This window comes from Plecotus auritus (assembly GCF_963455305.1).
Source record: "Plecotus auritus genome assembly, chromosome: 15".
Taxonomy (NCBI): Eukaryota; Metazoa; Chordata; class Mammalia; order Chiroptera; family Vespertilionidae; genus Plecotus; species Plecotus auritus.
Window position 1 is genome coordinate 12,394,859 of NC_137781.1, and position 21,865 is coordinate 12,416,723.

The window sequence follows — 21,865 nt, forward strand, 5'->3', positions numbered from 1 at the left end:
AAAAAACATTTTTTTTTTCTTTATTGATTTCAGAGAGGAAGGGAGAAAGAGAGAGAGACAGAAACATCAATGATGAGAGAGAATCATTGATCGGCTTCCTCCTGCACACCCCCCACCGGGGATCGAGCCCGCAACCCGGGCATGTGCCCTTGGCCGGAATCGAACCTGGGACCCTTCAGTCTGCAGGCTGATGCTCTATACACTGAGCCAAGATGCCCAGGGCATCACATCCTACCTCTTAAGTCAAGGGTCACTCACAGACAATGAGCACACATCACACTCCTAGCTGGGTGTAGGGCTATGCCTACAGGTGCTAATAATGTAGCTTTTGTGACCCTCTAACTGGATCCCTCTTTTTTTAAAATATATTTTATTGATTTTTTACAGAGAGGAAGGGAGAAGGATAGAGAGTCAGAAACATCGATGAGAGAGAAACATGGATCAGCTGCCTCCTGCACACCCCCTACTGGGGATGTGTCTGCAACCAAGGTACATGCCCTTGACCAGAATTGAACCTGGGACCCTTCAGTCCACAGGCTGACGCTCTATCCACTGAGCCAAACCAGTTAGGGCTTTTTTTTTTTTTTTTAATTGATTTCAGAGAGGAAGGGAGAGGGAGAGAGAGATAGAAACATCAATGATGAGAGAGAATCATTGATTGGCTGCCTTCTGCACGCCCCACACTGGGGATCAAGCCCACAACCTGGGCATCTGCCCTGACCAGGATTCGAACCGTGACCTCCTGGTTCATAGGTCAACGCTTAACCACTGAGCCCCACCGGCTGGGCTGGCTCCCTCTTGTGGGACACTCTTCCAGGACACTTTACATTAATCCAGTGCAGAACTGTCAGAATGTCTCTTCTGAGGGATATGATACTCAACTCTGCAGTCTCATATTTCATGTCCTACCCCTGGCCAAAACACTTCCACCCCCTGCAGAGATGGTAGCCCTGGAGTTCACATATATTACCCCTAGAGTTTTGTTAATCCTCACCGGAGGATATTCTTCCATTGATTGTTAAAGAGAGTGGAAGAGAGAGGGAGAGACAGAGAGAAACATCGATGTGAGAGAAACACATTGACTGGTTGCCTCCTGCATGAGCCTGACTAGGGTCCTGGGCCAGGGAGGAGCCTGCAACCGAGGTACGTGCCCTTGACCGGAATCGAACCCGGGACCCTTTGGTCCGCAGGCCGACTCTCTATCCACTGAGCCACACTGGCCAGGGCTACCCATAGAAGTTCTGATTCACTAGGTCTGAGGTGAGGATTTAGACTTTGTATTCTAACAAGTTCCCAGATGCTAATGCTACTGATCTGGGTGTACAGTTTGAGAACCACTGCACTGAAATAAGCCAGATTTTTTTTCCCGGGTCAATTATCTGACTTCCCTAACAAAGAGCTTAGGTTATCAGCAAGTTCTGTCCCCCATGAGTTAAAGCCCTCAGGGGGCATTCCATAGACTGGAAGGGAACAAATTAGTGTTCCAAGGCTGATGTAGTAATTTAGTCTGAGTAACACAGGAAGGCTTTTAAGAAAACCTTCAGGCACTGACGTTTCCCTCTAGAGCAGTGGTTCTCAACCTTTCTACTGCCTCGACCCTTTAACACAGTTCCTCTTGTTGTGGTGACCCCACCCATGAAATTATTTTCACAATGTAAATATCTGTGATTTCCGATGGTCTTGGGCTCTACAGCAGCGGTTCTCAACCTGTGGGTCGCCTAAGACCATGGGAAAACACAGATATTTACATTACGATTCATTAAAAGTAGCAAAATTACAGTTATGAAGTAGCAACAAAAATAATTTTATGGGTGGGGGTCAGCACAACATGAGGAACTGTATTAAAGGGTCGCGGCATCAGAAAGGTTGAGAACCACCGCTCTAGAGTATTAAACACCCAACACACACCCTCCTTAACCCCTTGCATCTGCCCTGACCTGTCCACTCTTTCTCCTCCAGGACCAAGGACCCCCAGCCCAGAACCCTGTAAAGCTCCCGGGAACTTGGGCTACACGCCTCCATCATTTCCAAAATCAGAGCAGTCTGATGGATACAATACGAGACACTGACAAAGCCCAGAGCTGCTCGGTTCTGTGTTGCTGTCAGGAGACCTGCAGCCAAAATCTGGCTCTTCTGTCAACTACGTGATCCACAGCGAGTGGTTTGGCATTTTTTGGGCCTTAGGTTTTCAACAAGTGAAAAAAGAAGCCTGTCATTAGGAAAGAAAATGAGACATCTGGAGAATTATTATCCAGAGTTCCTGGTGGGGCGGGGGGGAGAGAAAGACATTTGCAACAATACTGTAACGTTAGAGATATTACACTTTATGGTTTAACAACAAAGTGCTCGCGTGCGTGCATGCGTGCTTGCGTGCTAGGCTCTCACAACCACCTTGCGAGGTAGGGAAGGTAGGGCCTGACAAAAGGCGGAAGTCTGGCCAAGGTTAAGTGTCAGGGCCAGGACTCAAACAGCTCACCTTCTCAGAGAACTCAGTGTTCTTGTCAACACTGCCTTTCCTCAGTACATTTCAATTAAATACAGGAATGTACCGGTGTGTCAAATGAATGACCCGAAGAGGGTCACCGAGTTGCAGTAACTTAAAACTAAAAGGCAAAGGACCCAGCAGATTCGAAAACAGGCGCTGTTTCCTGCAGCTGGATGCCGGGAAGGTCCCTGTAGCGTTGCTCAGCCGTCTCGGGAATCTTGCTTCCACAAGGGGACAGTCCTCTCCCAGGCCCCTCTGGCTGGCTTGTCACTGGATCTTCCTATGCCTCAGATGGCAGCAAACCTCCAGTGGGAACACCTCAGGCACTGCTGCTGTACAGAACGCTTCTGAAATTCTTTCAGCCTCTTAGTCACAAGACCGCAAACATCCTCTCAGTAATTCCGCCTCGTCATGGCAATGAGACATCTGGTGACTAATGCCTGCATAGCACTGGCTTGGGAGAGTGTCTTCTGTTTTATTAAATCTGGGCGCTCACACCCCAAATCTCCCAATGCCAACCTAATTGCTTGCAAGTCCTCGGCTTGCAGGGCTGCCCTAATAAATGCCTTACTGTGTAATAAGGCTGATATAAGCAACCAGCTTGGCATGGAGTGTCTTTTTTTTTTTTTAATATATTTTATTGATTTTAGAGAGGAAAGGAGAGGGAGAGAGATAGAAACATCAATGATGAGAGAGAATCATTGATTGGCTGCCTCCTGCACGCCCCCTACAGAGGATCGAGCCCACAACCCGGGCATGTGCCCCTGGCCGGAATCGAACCTGGGACCCCTCAGTCCGCAGGCTGCCGCTCTATCCATTGAGCCAAACCAGCCAGGGCCATGGAGTGTCTTTTAAGGGGCAGGCACAATACTGAGGGCTTTATGTAAGATCTCAAATATTAATCATTTTAGTGATAATATGACCATTTTGTTACGGAGCACCTACTTTGTGCCAGGCATTGTACTAGGTGGCTCACATGCGATCTTTAGGTCACATTTATTTCACTTCTCTCTCTTTTTTTTTTTTTTAAATATATTTTATTGATTTGTTACAGAGAGGAAGGGAGAGGGATAGAGAGTTAGAAACATCAATGAGAGAGAACATTGATCAGCTGCCTCCTGCATACCCCCTACTGGGGATGTGCCTGCAACCAAGGTACATGCCCTTGACCGGAATTGAACCTGGGACCCTAGAGTCCGCAGGCCGATGCTCTATCCACTGAGCCAAACCGGTCAGGGCTTATTTCACTTCTCTTAGAGTAACCAGGCATCAACCATTCAACTTATATTTCCCTAAGAATCCATCAAAAACATTGAAGGAATGCCTTTTGTGTTGTTTGGATCCTATAGGTTTATCCTTACCATTAAAACGTGGGAAAAAAAGAGAGGGAACAGATTAGGGCCCAACTGGAGCCACTGGTGCCCAGGTTCCTAATTGGGGTACTTGAAGATAGTTTTCTCTATTGGGGGTACTTAAAGATAAAAATTTGGCCCTAACCGGTTTGGCTCAGTGGATAAGAGTGTCTGCCTGTGGACTGAAGGATCCCAGGTTCAATTCCTGTCAAGGGCACATGCCTGGGTTGTGGGCTCGATCCCCAGTGGGGGGCATGCAGGAGGCAGCCAATCAATGGTTCTCTCATCATTGATGTTTCTCTCTCTCTCTCCCTCTCCCTTTCTCTCTGAAGTCAATAGAAATACATACATATATTTTTAAATTTTTTGGAAGGGAGCAGCAAAACCACTAAAGATTATTTCCTAAATCAAATGAGTGTTTTGATGGCATAAAAGATGTGCTTTCTGACGGAAGCTCTTGTCACATTTACTACAGTGAAAAGGTTTTTCTCCTGTGTGTGTTCTCTGGTGTGTCAGGAAGTGGGAACGCTGATTGAAGGTTTTGCCACACTCGGGGCACGGATACGGTCTCTCTCCCAAGTGGATCCGCTGATGGGTCACAAAGTGGGAGCTCTGATTGAAGCTCTTCCCGCACTCGCCACACCTGTAGGGTCTCTCTCCCGTGTGGATCCGCTGGTGCTTAATGAGGGCAGAGCTGTCGGCGAACCCTTTGCCACAGTTGTCACACTTAAAAGGCCGCTCACCGGTGTGTGTCCTCTGGTGCGTGACCAGATGTGAGCTCTGGCTGAAACTCTTGGGACAGTAGGGACAGCTGAATGGCCTTTCTCCTGAGTGCGTGCTCATGTGCGCTACAAAATGAGAACTGTCTGTGAAGCCCTTCCCGCACTCGGGGCATTTAAAGGGCCGTTCCCCCGTGTGGGTTCGTTGGTGCTTGATCAAATCCGAGCTTTGGCTGAAACTCTCCCCGCAGTCATCACACCTGTAAGGCTTCACTCCTGTGTGGATCCTCTGGTGGGTGATGAAATTGGAGCTTCGACTGAAGCTTTTGTGACATTTGAGGCACGTGTAGGGCTTCTCTCCGGTGTGGGTTCTTTGGTGCATTATGAGGTGTGGCTTCCGCCCGAAAGTCTTCCCACACTCTGGGCACTCATAGGGCCTCTCACCTGTGTGGGTCCTCTGATGTTTGATGAGGGTTGAGCTGTCGCCAAATTTTTTCTCACACCCACTGCACTGGTAGGGTTTCTCTCCTGTGTGTGTTCTGCGATGGGTGACGAGGTCTGAACTCTGCTTGAAGCCTTTCCCACACTCAGTGCATTTATAAGGCCTCTCGCCAGTGTGGGTTCTTAGGTGTCTAATGAGATAGGAGCTCTGGTTAAAGGTTTTCCCACATTCTGCACACACAGGCTTCTTTCCTGGATATCCATCCAGGAGCTTGTTTAAATCCTTGTCCCGACGGCCCTCCCCTGGAAGGGTTCCAGGTTCTAATTCAAGGCCCCTCTCCCAGCTTCCTCCCCAGCTAGGTGTCTGATAAACATCTTTACTGGCCCCTTCTGAGGATGTTCCGCTTTGTTCTGCTGTTTCAGAATCATCCTGATGGAGTTTTTCCAGCTGATTCTCCAAGTCTGAAAAATTAACAGAAGTGACTGAGAATAAAGTTGTCAGGAACGTACATCAGAAGGCAGCAAGAAATATTAAAATCAGTGTTTTTTCAATAGACTGTACTTAATTTGACTGCTTTGGTTTTCACTCTGTGAAAAGTGTATTGATGTTCATTGAGCTCACAGAAAACATGAATTCCTAAACGCTTTTTAAGATGACCGGATAAATCTTGAGATGGCCTTTACATCGTTCAAGAGTAAGCCACATGTTATCAAAATTAGGCAACTCCTTTCAAAGATGTCATAGTGGAAACGAAAGTGGAATGCTTACTTAAAAAGAGACTTTATTTGGTCAATTCGTGAATGCCCAAGAACTCAAATTTAAACTTCCGGTAGGAAGAACAAAACTCCAGGGCAGCATTTCCAATTCTTCTCCCACCAGGTAACACTCACATCTCACCTGTGTGACTTTCCCTTAGGATGTCTCTTGCCTCAAAATGTTGGAGTGGCAGAAGCCATGTCTCTTTCTGTTCCAGCTGGGAGATGACACTTGGTCTAGAAATCCTAGACAGGAAGATGAACAGAGGATGTTGATCTGAGCCAATCACACAAGGCCTGGCCAAAATCTAAGCCCTCCTCCTTCCCTAGGTAGAAGGGGACACCCAGAGAAACGATCGTGTGTGTTTTGTCTCATTAAAAGGGCAGCCACAATAAAGTGATCAAAGAGCGTGATCTCCCCAAGAGGCTGAGGAAAAGCCCTTTCCTCCCATTCAAAAAACAAACAAACAAAAAAACAGCAGAATCTCAGAGGGAAGGCGGGGGAGGCTGTGTGGGTGGGAGGTAATCAACCAAAGACTGTGCATGCATACATGCATAAGCCATGGATGCAGACAGTGGGGTGGTGAGGGCCTGGAGTGAGGGGGCTAGTCCGAGTGGATGGAGGATAAAAGGGGACATATGTAATACTTTCAACAATAAATTTTTTTTAAAAAATCAGACATAGGTCATTGAAACTCTAGGGTAAGTACAATAACTCATCTCGGAAGGCACAAGGCTAAACCCATGTGGAAAGATAGTTTTATCAGAAACAAAGCTGCCATGACCTCACCCTTAGAGAGAATGAAGGGAGTTAACTATAATATTGGCCTTTAAATTTTTCCCCAGAAAGACAGCAATAGATACAGCTATGAGAAAAAGACAAACACTTGTAAGAAAAAAATAATGAACAAAGGACATGCATAGGCGATGCACAAAAGAAAGAAAAGTAGCCTATACATATATGGAAAATCTTACACTTACTATTAACCAAAGAAATTTATTTCTATATCTATATCTATATCTATATCTATATCTATATCTATATCTATATCTATATCTATATCTATATCTATATCTATATTGATTTCAGAGAGGAAGGGAGAAGGAGAGAGAGATAGAAACATCAATGATGAGAGGGAATCATTGACCGGCTGCCTCCTGCACACCCTCCACTGGGGGTCGAGCCCACAATCCAGGCATGTGCCCTTGACCGGAATTGAACCTGGGACCCTTCAGTCTACAGGCTGACACTCTATCCACTGAACCAAACCAGCCAGGGCTAGCTAAAGAAATTTAAATTAAAACAATTGTCCAGCCTGTGTGGCTCAGTGGTTGAGCATCGACCCATGAAACAAGAGGTCACTGGTTCCATTCCTGGTCAGGGCACATGCCCAGGTTTGGGGCTTGATCCCCAGTAGGGGGTGTGCAGGAGGCAACCAATTGATGATGTTTCTCTCTCATCGATGTTGCTCTCTCTGTGTCCCTCTCCCTTCCTCTCTCTCTAAAATCAATTTTAAAAACATATCTTAAAAAATTAAAATAATGATATACTTAGGCAATAAGTGTAGAGGTGAAGAGTGCAAACTCAAGAGTCATATAGCCTGAGTTTGAATCCTAACCCTGTCCCTTACTAGCTGTGTGACCTCAGGAAAGTTACTTCAATTCTCTGTGTCTATGTCTTTATCTATAAACTAGGGATAATGATAAGATCTACTTTATAGAGTTACTAGAGGCCCGGTGCATGAAAATTCATGCACTGGAGGGAGGGGTCCCTCAGCCTGGCCTGCCCCCTCTCACAGTCCGGGAGCCCTCACGGGTGGGAGGCAACCTGGCAATCAGGGGAAGGTGACGCCCCCATCACACCTCTGCTGCTGCCACTGCTGACAGTGCAAGCCTCGGCTGGCCCTGGTTACCGGAGCCTCAGGCAGCCCTGGGCAGCTGGGCAGCCACCATCCGAGGCTTTCCTGGGCCTTGGGCCGGCCCTGGGCGCCTGGGCAGCCAATATCTGAGGCTTTCCTGTGCCTCGGGCCAGCCCTGGGCAGCCAATATCTGATGCTTGCCTGTGCCTCGGGCCAGCCCTGGGTGGCTGAGCAGCTGACATCCAAGGCTTGCCTGTGCCTCGGGCCGGCCCTGGGTGGCTGGGGGGCTAAGGGGACTGGGAGACTCCGAAAGCAGGTGGCCTGCTGCGTGCCTGCCGACCCAGTGGGGCTGAGGGGACTGGGCACCGCCATCTTGTGGCTGTGGGCACCACCATCTTTGAAGGTGTGACAGTCAATTAGCATATTCCCTCCTTATTGGCTGTGGACACCACCATCTTTGTGAGGGTGTGATGGTCAATTAGCATATTCCTTCTTTATTAGATAGGATAAAGATTAAGTGGTAAGTCCTCAATAAATGTTAGCTATCCCTACTAATTAACCCAGACTCTTAAAATATAATATCTACCATGATGGTAGACTTTCATATAATGTTTTTGGGAATAAATAAATTGATTTAGTCTTTTTAGAAGGCATTTGGCAAAAATATCAAATGCCTGAGAAATATACCTATTTGTGGACCCAACAATTCTAATTCTGGGAATTGTAAGAAAATGAAAAAAATCAAAGTTGTGCAAAAGACATATTAGCTACTTATTAACTAATTATAATTCAATAAAGAAGACTTTATAAAAAAAGATAATTAGCTAAGAGTTATTTATCACAATACTGGTGAGAATCTGGAAAGAACATAAATCAATTAAATGTCCCACAACAAAGGCATAGGAAAGGCATATTTGAGCCATACAAAACAGCTATTTATTTTTTTAAATACGTTTTTATTGATTTTTAGAGAAAGATGAAGGGGTTCTGATAGAGATAGAAACATCGATGAGAGAGAAACATCATCCACCAGCTGCCTCCTACAAGCCTCCCACTGGGGATTGTCAGAGTCTCCAAGGAGGGCACGAGGCCAAAAGGAGAAAAGAATGAACTTATTAGGTCATCTGGAAAACCAGATGGGCTGGGACCCAAAATGGTGCAGCACCCAGGGACAGGGAGTCAGAGATTTTAAGGGACTCTAGGTGGGCTTTTTCCAGGCAGAGAATTCTCTGGGCAGTTCCGGAGGGGAAAGATAATGGTCTTAGCAAGTGGAATGTGATCTAAGCAAAAGGGAATGTGGTCTAAGCAAAAGGGAATGTCGTTGGTAAAGTTGTCTAAAGGTCAATTCCCAGCCCTAGCCAGTTTGACTCAGTGGATGGAGCATCGGCCTTCGGACTGAAAGTCCCAGGTTCAATTCCAGTCAGGGGCACATGCCTGGGTTGCGGGGCTCAGTCCCCAGTAGGGAGTGTGCAGGAGGCAGCCAATCGATGATTCCCTCTCATTATTGATGTTTCTATCTCTCTCCCTCTCCCTTCCTCTCTGAAATCAATGAAAATAAAAACAGCCCTAACCAAAGACCTGATTTGAGCTCTCACCTCTGGCATTTACCTTAGAGCAGTGGTCAGCAAACTGCGGCTCGTGAGCCGCGGTTTGCCGCTCTGTTGACTAATGAGTTTGCCGACCACTGACCTAGACTCTCGATTCCAATAATTACAGGATGTTGTTGTTCCTTGTGATTAAGCCCCCATCCCAGTGGTCGGCAAACTCATTAGTCAACAGAGCAGCAAACCGCGGCTCATGAGCCGCAGTTTGCCGACCACTGCCTTAGAGTCTCAGTGTCCTGAGTTGTAAAAGGTGGAAGATAATACATGCGTTGAAGGGTTATGGTGAGATATTAACAAGATAATAAATACCAAAGACATCTGCAAACCATAAAGTACCATAAAGCCCTGGCCGGTTTGGCTCAGTGGATAGAGCGTCGGCCTGCGGACTGATGGGTCCCAGGTTTGATTCCGGTCAAGGGCATGTACCTTGGTTGTGAGCACATCCCCAGTAGGAGGTGTTCAGGAGGCAGCTGATCGATGTTTCTCTCTCATCAAGGTTTCTAACTCTCTATCCCTCTCCCTTCCTCTCTGTAAAAAATAAATAAAATATATATTTTTTAAAAAGTGCCATAAAAATGGAAGTCCTCCTTTCTTTGCCAGGGAGGCAACAGTTATTCTCACAGGGATCTGGAGCTCTAAGAGACCAGCATCCCAAGAGACCAGTTAGACCTAGGCCCTTTTAAAATATAGGGCTTAAATCTAAAGGAAAGTAGCAGCCTGCCTGGCTGGGTATGGATCAGTGGTTGAGCATCCACCCAGGAACGCAAAGGTCACTGGTTCGATTCCCAGTCAGGGCACATACCCGGGTTGTGGGCTTGATTCCCAATAGGGGGGTGCAGGAGGCAGTCAATGGATGATGTTTCTCTCTCATCACTGATGTTTCTATCTCTCTCTCTCACTCTCTCTTTCTCCCTCTCTAAAAATCAATAAAAACATATTAAAAGTCAATAAATAAAGGAGAGTAGCATCCTTACCCTTTGAGAGCCCATTCTTCTAACGGTGCTGGGTCATATCCCTGAAGAGGATTCTCTAAGTAGTGCCCGTTCGTCCCTGAAGTCCCCAGCCACATCATTGAGGGTCATCAGGTCCTAAAGCAACAGACCTCATTATGCATCCAGCTCTCAGGATATCCCCACCATGGTCTGAAAAGCAAAGGACAGCTACCAAGGATATCCGTATACTCAAACAAAGCCCCTCCCCCCACCCTCCACTAGACTAGCTCTCAGGTGAATTCTGTCCACCACAGAATGTTTGATTTTCTTATTCTATTTATATTTATTTATTTACTAGAGGCCCAGTGCACGAAATTCATGCATGGGGAGGGGGGGCGCGGGGGTGTCCCTCGGCCCAGCCTGCACCCTCTCCAATCTGGGACCCCTCGAGGGATGTCCGAATGCTCGTTTAGGCCTGATACTGGTGGGATCAGGCCTAAACGGGCAGTCGGACAGCCCCCTCACAATCCAGGACTGCTGGCTCCCAACTGCTCGCCTGCCTGCCTGCCTGATTGCCCCTAACCTTTTCTGCCTGCCAGCCTGATCACCCCCTAACCACTCCCCTGCCAGCCTGATCGACGCCTAACTGCTCCCCTGCTGGCCCAATTGCTCCTAACTGCCCTCCCCTGCCAGCCTGGTCCCCCCCAACTGCCCTTCCCTGATGGCCTGATTGCCCACAACTGCCCTCCCCTGCCGGCCATATTGTGGTGGCCATCTTGTGTCCACTTGGGGGCAGCCATTTTTGACCACATGGGGGCGGCCATCTTGTGTGTTGGAATGATGGTCAATTTGCATATTACTCTTTTATTAGATAGGACTAGAGGCCTGGTGCATAAAAATTCATGTACTGGAGGGTCCCTCAGCCCGGCCTACCCACTCTCACAGTCCGGGAGCCCTCAGGGCTGGGAGGCAACCCGCTGATCAGGGGAAGGCGATGCCCCCATCACACCTCTGCTGCTGCCACTGCCGCAGCACAAGCCTCGGCCCTGGTTACCTGAGCCTCAGGCAGCCCTGGGTGGCTGTGCAGCTGACATCCAAGGCTTGCCTGCGCCTCGGGCCGGCCCTGGGCGTCTGGGGGGCTGAGGGGACTGGGGACTCTAGAGGCAGGTGCGCGGAGCAACCAGACCCGCCTGGGGATGGGCCCGGCCGTGCCGTGCCTGCCACCCCAGAGGGGCTGAGGGGACTGGGCGTTGCCATCTTGTGGCTGTGGGCACCGCCATCTTTGAGGGCGTGGCAGTCAATTAGCATATTCCCTCCTTATTGGCTGTGGGCGCCGCCATCTTTGTGAGGACATGATGGTCAGTTAGCATATTCCCTCTTTATTAGATACGATTTTTAATTTTTTTTTGCACCTCACATCCCAATAAAATATTTATTACTTCAAGAAATAAATCTTTAAAAAAGAGAGAAAAGAGAGTCTATTGCTTTCCCCCAAAGGTCAGGTCCTTGGTAAATTGAGTGTCTGTGGCTGCAGGGCGGCCGGGCAGGGGGAGGGGCCAGGTGGGAGGCACCCTGCCACAGCCCAGAGCACCACCTCCTCCTGATTCTCAAGGCTCAGGGGCTACCTCCATGACGGGTGACGGGGCAGCTCAGGAGGGTGGTTGGGTGTTCTTATTCTATTTTTATATAATCCTACCCTTGGCCAACTTTCTCATCACTAGAGGGGCTTGGGCCTCCTCAAAACCGATGAACAGAATCCTGTCTTTGGACACACTAACTTTTTTAGCATCTATATATATAAAAGCCTAAGTGACTGTTACGGTTGACCACTCACTATGACGTGCACTGACCACCAGATGGCAGATGCCAACACAGGAGCCGCTCCCTGGTGGTCAGTGCACTCCCACAGCCAACCTCCCGTGGTCTCTCCCCACCTCTGTGTGCCCGCCCCACTTCCGCCAGCCAGGCCGAGGGACCCCACCTGTGCACAAATTTATGCACTGAGCCTCAAGGGTTTTTATAGATTTCATTGAGGAAAGGAGAGGGAGAGAGAGAAACATCAATCATGAAAGAGAATCATCGACCAGCTGCCTCCTGCACACCCTCCACCGGGGGATGGAACCCACAACCCAGGCATGTGCCCTAGACTGGGAATTGAACTGTGACCTCTTGGTGTCTAGGTTGACACTAACCACTGAGCACCACCGGCCAGCTGGACACACTAACTTTTTGAGGAACAAATTGTTCATGATGGACAAGATAAACAAAGAGAGAATGTCCAGGTATAACTCGATTTCTGAAAAGCTTTAGATTCTCTCCAACTACATTCTCCTCATCAAGCAAGCAATTGTTCATTTAATTATATCAAATATAGTCATATTAGTTATGAGGACAGCGACTTCTCCCAGCTTGTAGATTTGGTGTCAACCTCAAGGGACAGACTGAGCAGAAGCCCAAAGGGAACTAACTGCCCTGGGCACCATTCTATTTCAAGGTTTACTGGAGTAAGAAATGACACTTAAAAAGACCCGAATAAAAAATAAAATAATAAGGGACCTCCACGGTTCTGGCTGTGGAGACAACGCGGTTGGAGAAGAACTAATGGAAAGAACTCAAATTGTTTTCCTACCAGAACACACTGAGTGTATCCCAGCCTTTATGAAAGCCCACCGAGAAACAAAGCGCCTTTTTGTGGGTGGCCTTGGCCAGAGCATTTCCGAGGGGGACCTACAAAACCAGTTCAGCAGATTTGGAGAAGTTTCTGGTGTGGAGATCATCACTCGGAAAGATGACCAAGGAAACCCACAGAAAGCCTTTGCATGTATCAACATCAAAGTGGCAGAATCAGACCTGAAAAAATGTATGTCTGTTTTAAATAACACAAAATGGAAACGTGGAACACTACCTAAATTCAATTAGCAAAAGAAAGCTTTTTGCACAGATTGGCCCGAGAGAGAGAAGAAGCACAAACAAAGAACGGAAAAATCAGTAAGAGGCAACACCAACTTGTTAGAAAAGTTGGGAATGGTGGATTTCCATATGAAAGCTGGGCCAGGGACAGAAGTACCAGGGCACAAAAATTGGGTTGTAAGTAAATTTGGAAGAGTCTTACCTGCTCTTCATCTAAAGAATCAACATAAATGTAAAATATCCTTTGCAAAAAATAAATAAATAAATAAATAGCCTTAGCCGGTTTGGCTCAGTGGATAATGCATCGGCCTGTGGACTGAAGGGTCCCAGGGTTCGATTCCAGTCAAGGGCACATGCCCAGGTTGCGGGCTCGATCCCCAGTGTGGGGTGTGAAGAAGGCAGCCAATCAATGATTCTCTCTTATCACTGATGTTTCTATCTCTCTGTCCCTCTCCCTTCCTCTCTGAAATCAATAAAAATATATTTAAAAATAAATAAATAAAATAAAATGATGGGTAAAATCAAGTGAACTTCAATGGGGATAAGTATATAATTATCCTAACCACTGTGCTGTTGAAAACAATCATGAATACATTCATAAAATTGACAGCAATATCAAGAAAAAATTTTGGGGGCAGATGACCAGATTACTGGATGGATCAGTAATTTCTTCATTAAGTAATATGTTGTAAGGCATTGGGAGTCACAAAGAAATATGATAGATTCCCTCTCTTTAAAGAGTCTCCAACAGCCTCCCCAGTATGGTTCAGTGGTTGAGCATCGACCCATAAATCAAGAGGTCACCAGATCAATTCCCAGTCAGAGCACATGCCCGGGTTGGGGTCTCCATCCTCAGTGGGGGGCATACAGGAGGCAGCCCATCCCCGTTTCTATCTCTCTATACCTCTCTCTCTAAATTCGATAAAAAACATATATTTTTTAATTATTCTTATTTTTTATTGATTTCAGAAAGGAATGGAGAGGGAGAGATAAAAACATCAATGATGAGAGAGAACCATTGATCAGCTGCCTCCTGCACGCCACCCACTGGGGATGGAGCCCAAACCCAGGCATGTTCCCTTGACCGGAATCGAACCTGGGACCCTTCAGTCCTCAGGCGGACACTATCCACTGAGCCAAACCAGCTAGGGCCATATATATTTTTAAAAAGTTTCCAACAGAAACAAACACAAGTCAGGCACTGAACCTGCTACAAATATTCTGTGTTTCAGAATTCAGGATGGACCAGATGGGGGTGAGGAAGTTTTTACTCTTTCCCATCTTCGTCTCACCAATCAAAGCACCTAGAACTTCCAGGATACACACACGCACACTTTTCATGGAAACATGCATCCATTTACAGCCACTGCTATTGGTCACTGATCAAGTCCTGAGTTTTTAAAGGACCCCAAAACCGTAGGAATACATTTCACCTCTCTGGCTTAAAACCTTCACCAACAAAAATCATGTCATTAGGGAGTGAGAACCGTGCTGAGTTTGGAGCCATCATTTTATTTCTGCGTCCATTACAAATCACCATAGCAGCGCCCCTCTGCAGGAGACGGCGGGATGGGGACGGAGTTCCCAGCCGCGGGCACGGAGACCCTGCCTCCCACGCTGTCTCCAGGGCAGGTGACCTCAAAGGCCCCCGAGCGCCAGGTGCGGTGCCCGAGTGCCTTTGTGCGAAGCAGCTGTTTGTCACTGGATTTATTAATAGGAACATGACCGCCCGGGAAGGGCCGCCACCCATTCTCCCCCCCTCGCCGTGCAGCAGGCCCAATGGGGTGCTGCGGTCAGGGGGTCACAAAGCTAGGCTGCCACCCGGGACCACCATCAAGGAGCAAGAAAATGGATACGAGGGTTGCCATCGCGACGACAGCACAGAAAACCGCAGCTACCGGTCCCCGCTGCTTAAGAGACCCGCGGGCTCCCAAGGGCGAGGGACCGGGCAGAGTCGGCGTCGGGGCGGCAGGCAAGCCCCCTCCGCGCTCCTCGGCAGCGTCCGACTGAGCCGCTGTCTCCTCTCTCAGACCCACTCACCGCCCCAGAGCCCAGCCGGGGACAGAGCGGGAAGGAGAGTCCGCCGCCACCGAGCCGCGCCCGGCCCGCCACACCCAGCGCGTCCCTACCAGAATCCGAACAGGGGTGCGTGACAGGACTGTGGAGACACAGGTGGGACTCGGCGCTCCACAGCCAGCCGCCGGAAAACACCGCCCATGACCTCTTGCCATTGGCTTTTCAGTTTCCGTGACGAGAAATTTTCCCTATCCGTAGGCTGATCGAGCTGTCGATCACCGCGGCGCCTTCTGGGAAATGTAGTCCTGAGCGAACACTTAAAGGAGTCGGAGTCCGGGACGCCCAGTTCGGAACCGTGACGAGTACTAAACACAATTCCCCAGCTACCCGACTGCGGGAACCACGTCTCCGGAGCTGAGAGGGGCATCAAAAACTGTATCCCCAGAGAGGGATCTGCAGATGCGAACCCCCTGGCCTCACAGGACAACCGCGGAGCAGCCGGGTACCAACCGCGGCGTCTCCCGCACTTTGGCACCCAGCCCCTCCCAGGGCGCGGAGCAGCTCGCTGCTGGCCCGCGCTGCGCATCCTCCTCCGGCCACCCTCCGCCCCACCCTGCCGCGTCCGGGGACCGAATGACGTCTGCCGCCGCGGATTCCAGGCCAGCTCAGACTAAGCATAAGAAATGCCAAGCAGAAGCCGTTAGTGTAAGACAGCTATGCTTCTTGTCATTAACATCACAATTCCCAGGCTATCCCCCTTCCGTTGATTAACACTCCTGTTCGTAGGCAGAGGAGGCAGGCGAAGGAATCCGGTATTAGGGAACCGTGTTCTTGCTGTGCCTAGAGTCCTGGTTCTTCACCCTCTGATCTTCCCAGTGTGTCAGTCCCCAAGCAGGGGGTTCCCTGCCGTCTGCTTCTGCAATGCTCAGGCTGGAAATGAGCGTCCACCACAGGGACCTGCCCGGCCAGCACAGCTCCCACCGCGGCTCCACCCGCCTTCCTCTTTCCTCCGGGTTGTCCTGGTTTCTGCCACCCGACCGGCCTGGGGAGTGGCGAGGAGATGGGAAGGACCAGGGAGGGACATAAACCTCTGGTCCTCCTTGCCCTGGGCTGCCCCGCCTGGAGCAGAGTCTGCCCTCTCCTGCCCACTTCTCTTATAGAGAAACTTTCACATCTCTAGGGCGATGGTTTAATTTCACAAATGTGTTGAGTCAACTGAGAACTTATTACTGGAAATGAATGAAAATAGTGTTTGCCCTCCAGGGACTCTCCAACAACTCATGGGCTCCTTAAATTTTAAGGTCTTGAGAAGAAGCTAAGTTGGGGAAAACAAACAAACAAACAAAGATTACAGTGTATGGATCCCACCTTGTTTTATTGGAAATCTGGGGACACAAATGAATATATTTACTTACGTTTTCTAAGCAAAAGAAGTAATTCTAACTTTCTTTTTAAAAGAAAGGGTTTGCCCAGTCGGGTGTAGCTCAGCGGAACCAGGAGGTCACCGGTTCGATGCCTGGGTTGTAGGCTCGATCCCCAGTGTGGGGCATGTAGGAGGCAGACGATTAATGGTTCTTTCTCATCGTTGATGTTTGTTTGTTTTTTAAACTTTTTAAAAATATATTTTATTGATTTTTTACAGAAAGGAAGGGAGAAGGATAAAGAGCTAGAAACATCAATGAGAGAGAAACATTGATCAGCTGCCTCCTGCACACATCCTACTGGGGATGTGCCCGCAACCAAGGTACATGCCCTTGACCGGAATCGAACCCGGGACCCTTCAGTCTGCAGGCCAACACTCTATACACTGAGCCAAACCAGTCAGGGCTCATCATTGATGTTTCTATCTCTCTCTCCTCTCCCTTCCTCCCTGAAATCAATGAAAATATTCTTTAAAAAAAAAATAAAAGAAAGCGTTTTTTAGGCCATTGCTAGCAAAAAGAAGAGGAGGAGACTGTATTGGGGTACAGAGTAAAAAACCATCAGCAGCATGGCTAGGTAGTAAAGACAACATGTCCCAAATCTAGCTTTTCTTGATGATTCATCATTATGAACGGTCAGTCCTGTCCCAACCCTTTCAAAAAGATTCAGTTTAACCTTGAAAATAAACTGTTTACAAAATGAATCCAGACCATGCCCTATTACTCATGCCTTGAATGTGGACAATGCTTAAAGATAATGTTTTTAAAAGGACATAATCATGACTCTCATGCAGCTATGAGATGAACATATGTCAAAGATTTTATTTAACTCATTAATTGATTATAATCAGGGAACGAGTAAGATGTTACTTACTAATTCACAGGAGAATTCAAAGAAGTACACACACTACGTAGGCAGATATGAAATGCCAAAATGAATTTACAAATAGAGGCAAATGTATCTATTCCAGGGCAATAATCAATTGTATTCCACAATTAATTTGCGCTTTTATGGACAAGGATCATTTCCATTAATATTGGTTTTCTAGCTGTAACCGGTTTGGCTCAGTGGATAGAGCGTCAGCCTGCGACTGAAGGGTCCCAGGTTTGATTCCGCTCAAGGGCATGTACCTTGGTTACGGGCACATCTCCAGTGGGGGGTGTGCAGGAGGAAGCTGATCGATGTTTCTCTCCCATCGATGTTTCTAACTCTATCCCTCTCCCTTCCTCTCTGTAAAAATCAAATATATTTTTTAAAAAAATATATTGGTTTTCTACAACTTACAGAGTTGTGAAATAGGTCACAGACAACAAAAGATAACATGAAAGGGTACTCTAGATACTACGACACCCATAACCTTTTTGTTATTGTTCATTTCAGTCTTTCACTTTTTCCTAACAGTGACCACTGGAGAAAAAGACCAGGAAATTTGAATATATAAAAATTAAAAACAGCCCTAACCGGTTTGGCTCAGTGGATAGAGCGTTGGCCTGTGGACTGAAGGGTCCCAGGTTCGATTCTGGTCAAGGGCATGTACCCTGGTTGCGGGCACATCCCCAGTAGGGGGTGTGCAAGAGGCAGCTGATCGATGTTACTCTCTCATCGATGTTTCTAACTCTCTATCCCTCTCCCTTCCTCTCTGTAAAAATCAATAAAATATATTAAAAAAAATTAAAAACATGTGCATGATTGTGTATGTATGTTAAAACTCTTTGATATGGGCACTTAAGATCTGTGCATTTTATTGTATATAATTATACCTCAATTTAAATAACTTAATCTTTTAAAATTACAAATTGAAAACTTTTTTTTTTAAATACATTTTATTGATTTTTTACAGAGAGGAAGGGAGAGGGATAGAGAGTTAGAAACATCGATGAGAGAGAAGCATAGATCAGCTGCCTCCTGCACACCCCCTATTGGGGATGTGCCTGCAACCAAGGTACATGCCCTTGACTGGAATCGAACCTGGGACCCTTGAGTCCGCAGGCCGACGCTCTATCCACTGAGCCAAACCGGTTAGGGCCAAATTGAAAACTTTTAGACATTAAAATAAGCATTACACTGAGGAAATATTCGTAACAAACATAAAAGACAATAAATCAGTCTCTTCAATAAATAAAGGGTTCACAAGAATCAATTTTTTTTAAAATATATTTTATTGATTTTTTACAGAGAGGAAGGGAGAGGGATAGAGAGTTAGAAACATCGATGAGAGAGAAACATCGATCAGCTGCCTCCTGCACACCTCCCACTGGGGATGTGCCCGCAACCAAGGTACATGCCCTTGACTGGAATAGAACCTGGGACCCTTGAGTCCGCAGGCCGTCGCTCCCAGGGGTCCTCAAACTTTTTAAACAGGGGGCCAGTTCACTGTCCCTCAGACCATTGGAGGGCCGGGCTATAGTTTAAAAAAAACAACCTATGAACAAATTCCTATGCGCACTGCGGGCCCGGGACGAGTCGGCTGCTAAGCAGGACAGGCAGCGGCACCCGGCGGGCCGGATAAATGTCCTCGGCAGGCCGCATGTGGCCCGCGGGCATTAGTTTGAGGACGCCTGCTCTATCCACTGAGCCAAACCGGTTAGGGCGAATTGCAAATTTAAAAAAAAACTATTTTTCATCCCCACCCACTGAGGGTGATCCAGTGATGGCAATAAGAAACAAATGATATCAGAAGGACTAGACCCAGATCTCTGTGAGAGGCCAGATGCTCCAGTGCCTGATGGCGAAGGTGAAAAAACGCAGAAGGAAGTTCAGGTAGCGAATCTGCTTTTAGTGTCTCAGCTGAGCTTTGGTGACAATTACCTACGGGCATGTGTAGGTGTGCTTTTACATCCTATCAGAAAAAGCCTGAACTTGAACTCTTAGTCAATAAAAGCATCAGCCCAGCCAGCCAGCGTGGCTCAGTGGTTGAGCATCGACTATGAACCAGCAGGTTCAATTCCCACTCAGGACACATGTCTGGGTCGTGGGCTCAATCCCCAGTGTGGGGCAGCCGATCAATGAATCGTTCTCGCCAAAACCGGTTTGTCTCAGTGGATAGAGCGTCGGCCTGCGGACTGAAGGGTCCCGGGTTCGATTCCGGTCAAGGGCATGTACCTTGGTTGCGGGCACATCCCCAGTGGGAGGTGTGCAGGAGGCAGCTGATCGATGTTTCTCTCTCATTGATGTTTCTAACTCTCTATCCCTCTCCCTTCCTCTCTGTAAAATACCAATAAAATATATTTTTTAAAAAAAATTGCCAAAACCGGTTTGGCTCAGTGGATAGAGCGTCGGCCTGCGGACTCAAGGGTCCCAGGTTCGATTCCGGTCAAGGGCATGTACCTTGGTTGCGGGCACATCCCCAGTAGGGGGTGTGCAAGAGGCAGCTGATCGATGTTTCTCTCTCATCGATGTTTCTAACTCTCTATCCCTCTCCCTTCCTCTCTGTAAAAAATCAATAAAATATATTTAAAAAAAAAAAAATGAATCGTTCTCACCATTGATGTTTCTATCACTCTCCCTCTCCCTTTTTCTCTGAAATTAATACAAATTTTAAAATTTTAAAAATAAAGCATCAAATGGCCAAATATCCACCACCAGCCTTCCTCTGTGTTAAAATAATAATAATAATAATAATAATAATAATAGCCCCGACCGGTTTTCTCAATAGTGAGAGCATCGGCTTTGGACCTAAGGGTCACAGGTTCGATTCCTAATCATGTACCTCGATTGCAGGTTCCATCCCTGTGCCCCAACTCGATGTGTCTCTCTCACATCAGTGCTTCTCTCTCTCCCCCCTCCTCCTCCATTCCACTCTCTCTCTCTAAAAAAAAAAGGAAAAAATATCCTCAGGTGAGGGTTTAAAATTTTTAAGAAAAACGATAAAGCATTTATAACCTGATCAAAATTTTTTTCTTTCATGTATTCAATGATCAGAGATTTTTACAAATTGTTTTAATTACTTTTCATAAGGAAGTAGTAAGTTAAGCTTCTGTATCCCGCTTGCTGCTGGTCGTGATATAGTAGGCTGATAGACAGACATGAGCAGCTCAGGAACCATAGGCCAGGTACCAAGGCTGATGCTGTGGGAATGAAATTTTTCCTCCCTGCGTCTAACAGCTGCCCTACAGCGTCACATTGATTTGAATGTGCATCAAGTGACACCTCGTGGCAACTAAGAGTAATTGCAGTTACAGCCACTGTCCAGAGTTAAGCCGCTTTGGGCTTTTCCCCACAGGTGAGTGTCCCCAGGGCTACTTTGTGTGTTACATAAACTCCAGGAGGAGGGGAGATCCACAAAGGAGATTAATGGCTAAGTTAGTAGAGGCTAGAGGTAGTTTTAGTTTCCTTTATTTTGGAAAATAATTTAAAGGCATCCTGATGTTGTGGTACAGTTCACATTGGCCACATTCATGCATAGAAAAAAGAATGAAAGGAAACTCACCACAACGGGAATCCTATCTTTAATAAAAGAGTAATATGCAAATTGACCATCACTCCAACACACAAGATGGCCACCCCCATGTGGACACAATATGGCCACCACAAGTTGGCCGGCAGGGGAAGACAGTTAGGGGCAACCATGCTGGCAGGGGAGGACAGTTAGGGGCAACCATGCTGGCAGGGGAGGGCAGTTAGGGGTGACCAGGCCTGCAGGGGAGGACAGTTAGGGGCAATGGGCTGGCAGGGGAGGGCAGTTAGCGGTGACCAGGCCTGCAGTGGAGGGCAGTTAGGGGCAACCGGGCTGGCATGGAAGCAGTTAGGCATCAATCAGGCTGTCAGGGAAGTGGTTAGGGGGTGATCAGGCTGGCAGGCAGAAGCGGTTAGGGGCAATCATGCAGACAGGCAGGCAGGCGAGCGGTTGGGAGCCAGCAGTCTTGGATTGTGAGAGGGATGTCCTCCGACTGCCCATTTAGGCCCAGTCCCAGTGGGATCAGGCCTAAACCGGCAGTCGGACATCCCTCGAGGGGTCCTAGATTGGAGAGGGTGTAGGCTGGGCTGAGGGACACCCCCCGCCCCGCCCCCCCCCCCGCATGAATTTCATGCACTGGGCCTCTAGTAGAGGTTATATTTGGGTGTTGAGATTATACATAGATTTTTGTTACATTTTTAAAGGTTTCTGTATTTTCCGTAAATTCAACGATAAGCATACATCATCACCTTGCCTTTTTTTTTTGGTTTTGTTAGGTCTGATAGAATAATTGAATCAATACCCCCACCTCTAGGGACTGACCTTTAGACCACATCACAAGCTACATTCCCTTTTGCTTAGACCACATTCCACTTGCTAAGATCACATTCCACTTGCTAAGACCATTATCTTACCCCTCAGGACCCGCCCAGAGAAATTTCCATCCAGAAAAAGCCTGCCTGGAGTCCTTTAA

The 21,865-nt window shown here is 47.6% G+C and overlaps 1 protein-coding gene across 3 annotated transcripts in view; it reads right to left on the reverse strand.

Moving 5' to 3' along the window:
- Positions 1 to 3,856: 3,856 nt before the first annotated feature.
- The window catches only part of ZNF774 (zinc finger protein 774), a 41,839-nt gene continuing 23,830 nt past the window's right edge, over positions 3,857 to 21,865 (reverse strand). Inside the window, exons 1-4 of one of the 3 annotated variants that reach the window (XM_080651732.1) lie at positions 15,188 to 15,274; positions 10,191 to 10,304; positions 5,896 to 5,999; positions 3,857 to 5,459 (exon numbers count right to left, since the gene is read on the reverse strand). In XM_080651732.1, coding sequence (XP_080507858.1) covers positions 4,240 to 5,459; positions 5,896 to 5,999; positions 10,191 to 10,288 — 1,422 coding nt within the window. In that variant the 5' untranslated portion in view covers positions 10,289 to 10,304; positions 15,188 to 15,274 and the 3' untranslated portion in view covers positions 3,857 to 4,239. Of the gene's footprint in view, positions 5,460 to 5,895; positions 6,000 to 10,190; positions 10,305 to 15,098; positions 15,159 to 15,187; positions 15,275 to 21,865 lie in introns of those variants that run through there. The other 2 variants (XM_080651734.1, XM_080651733.1) reach the window with 2 other exon arrangements.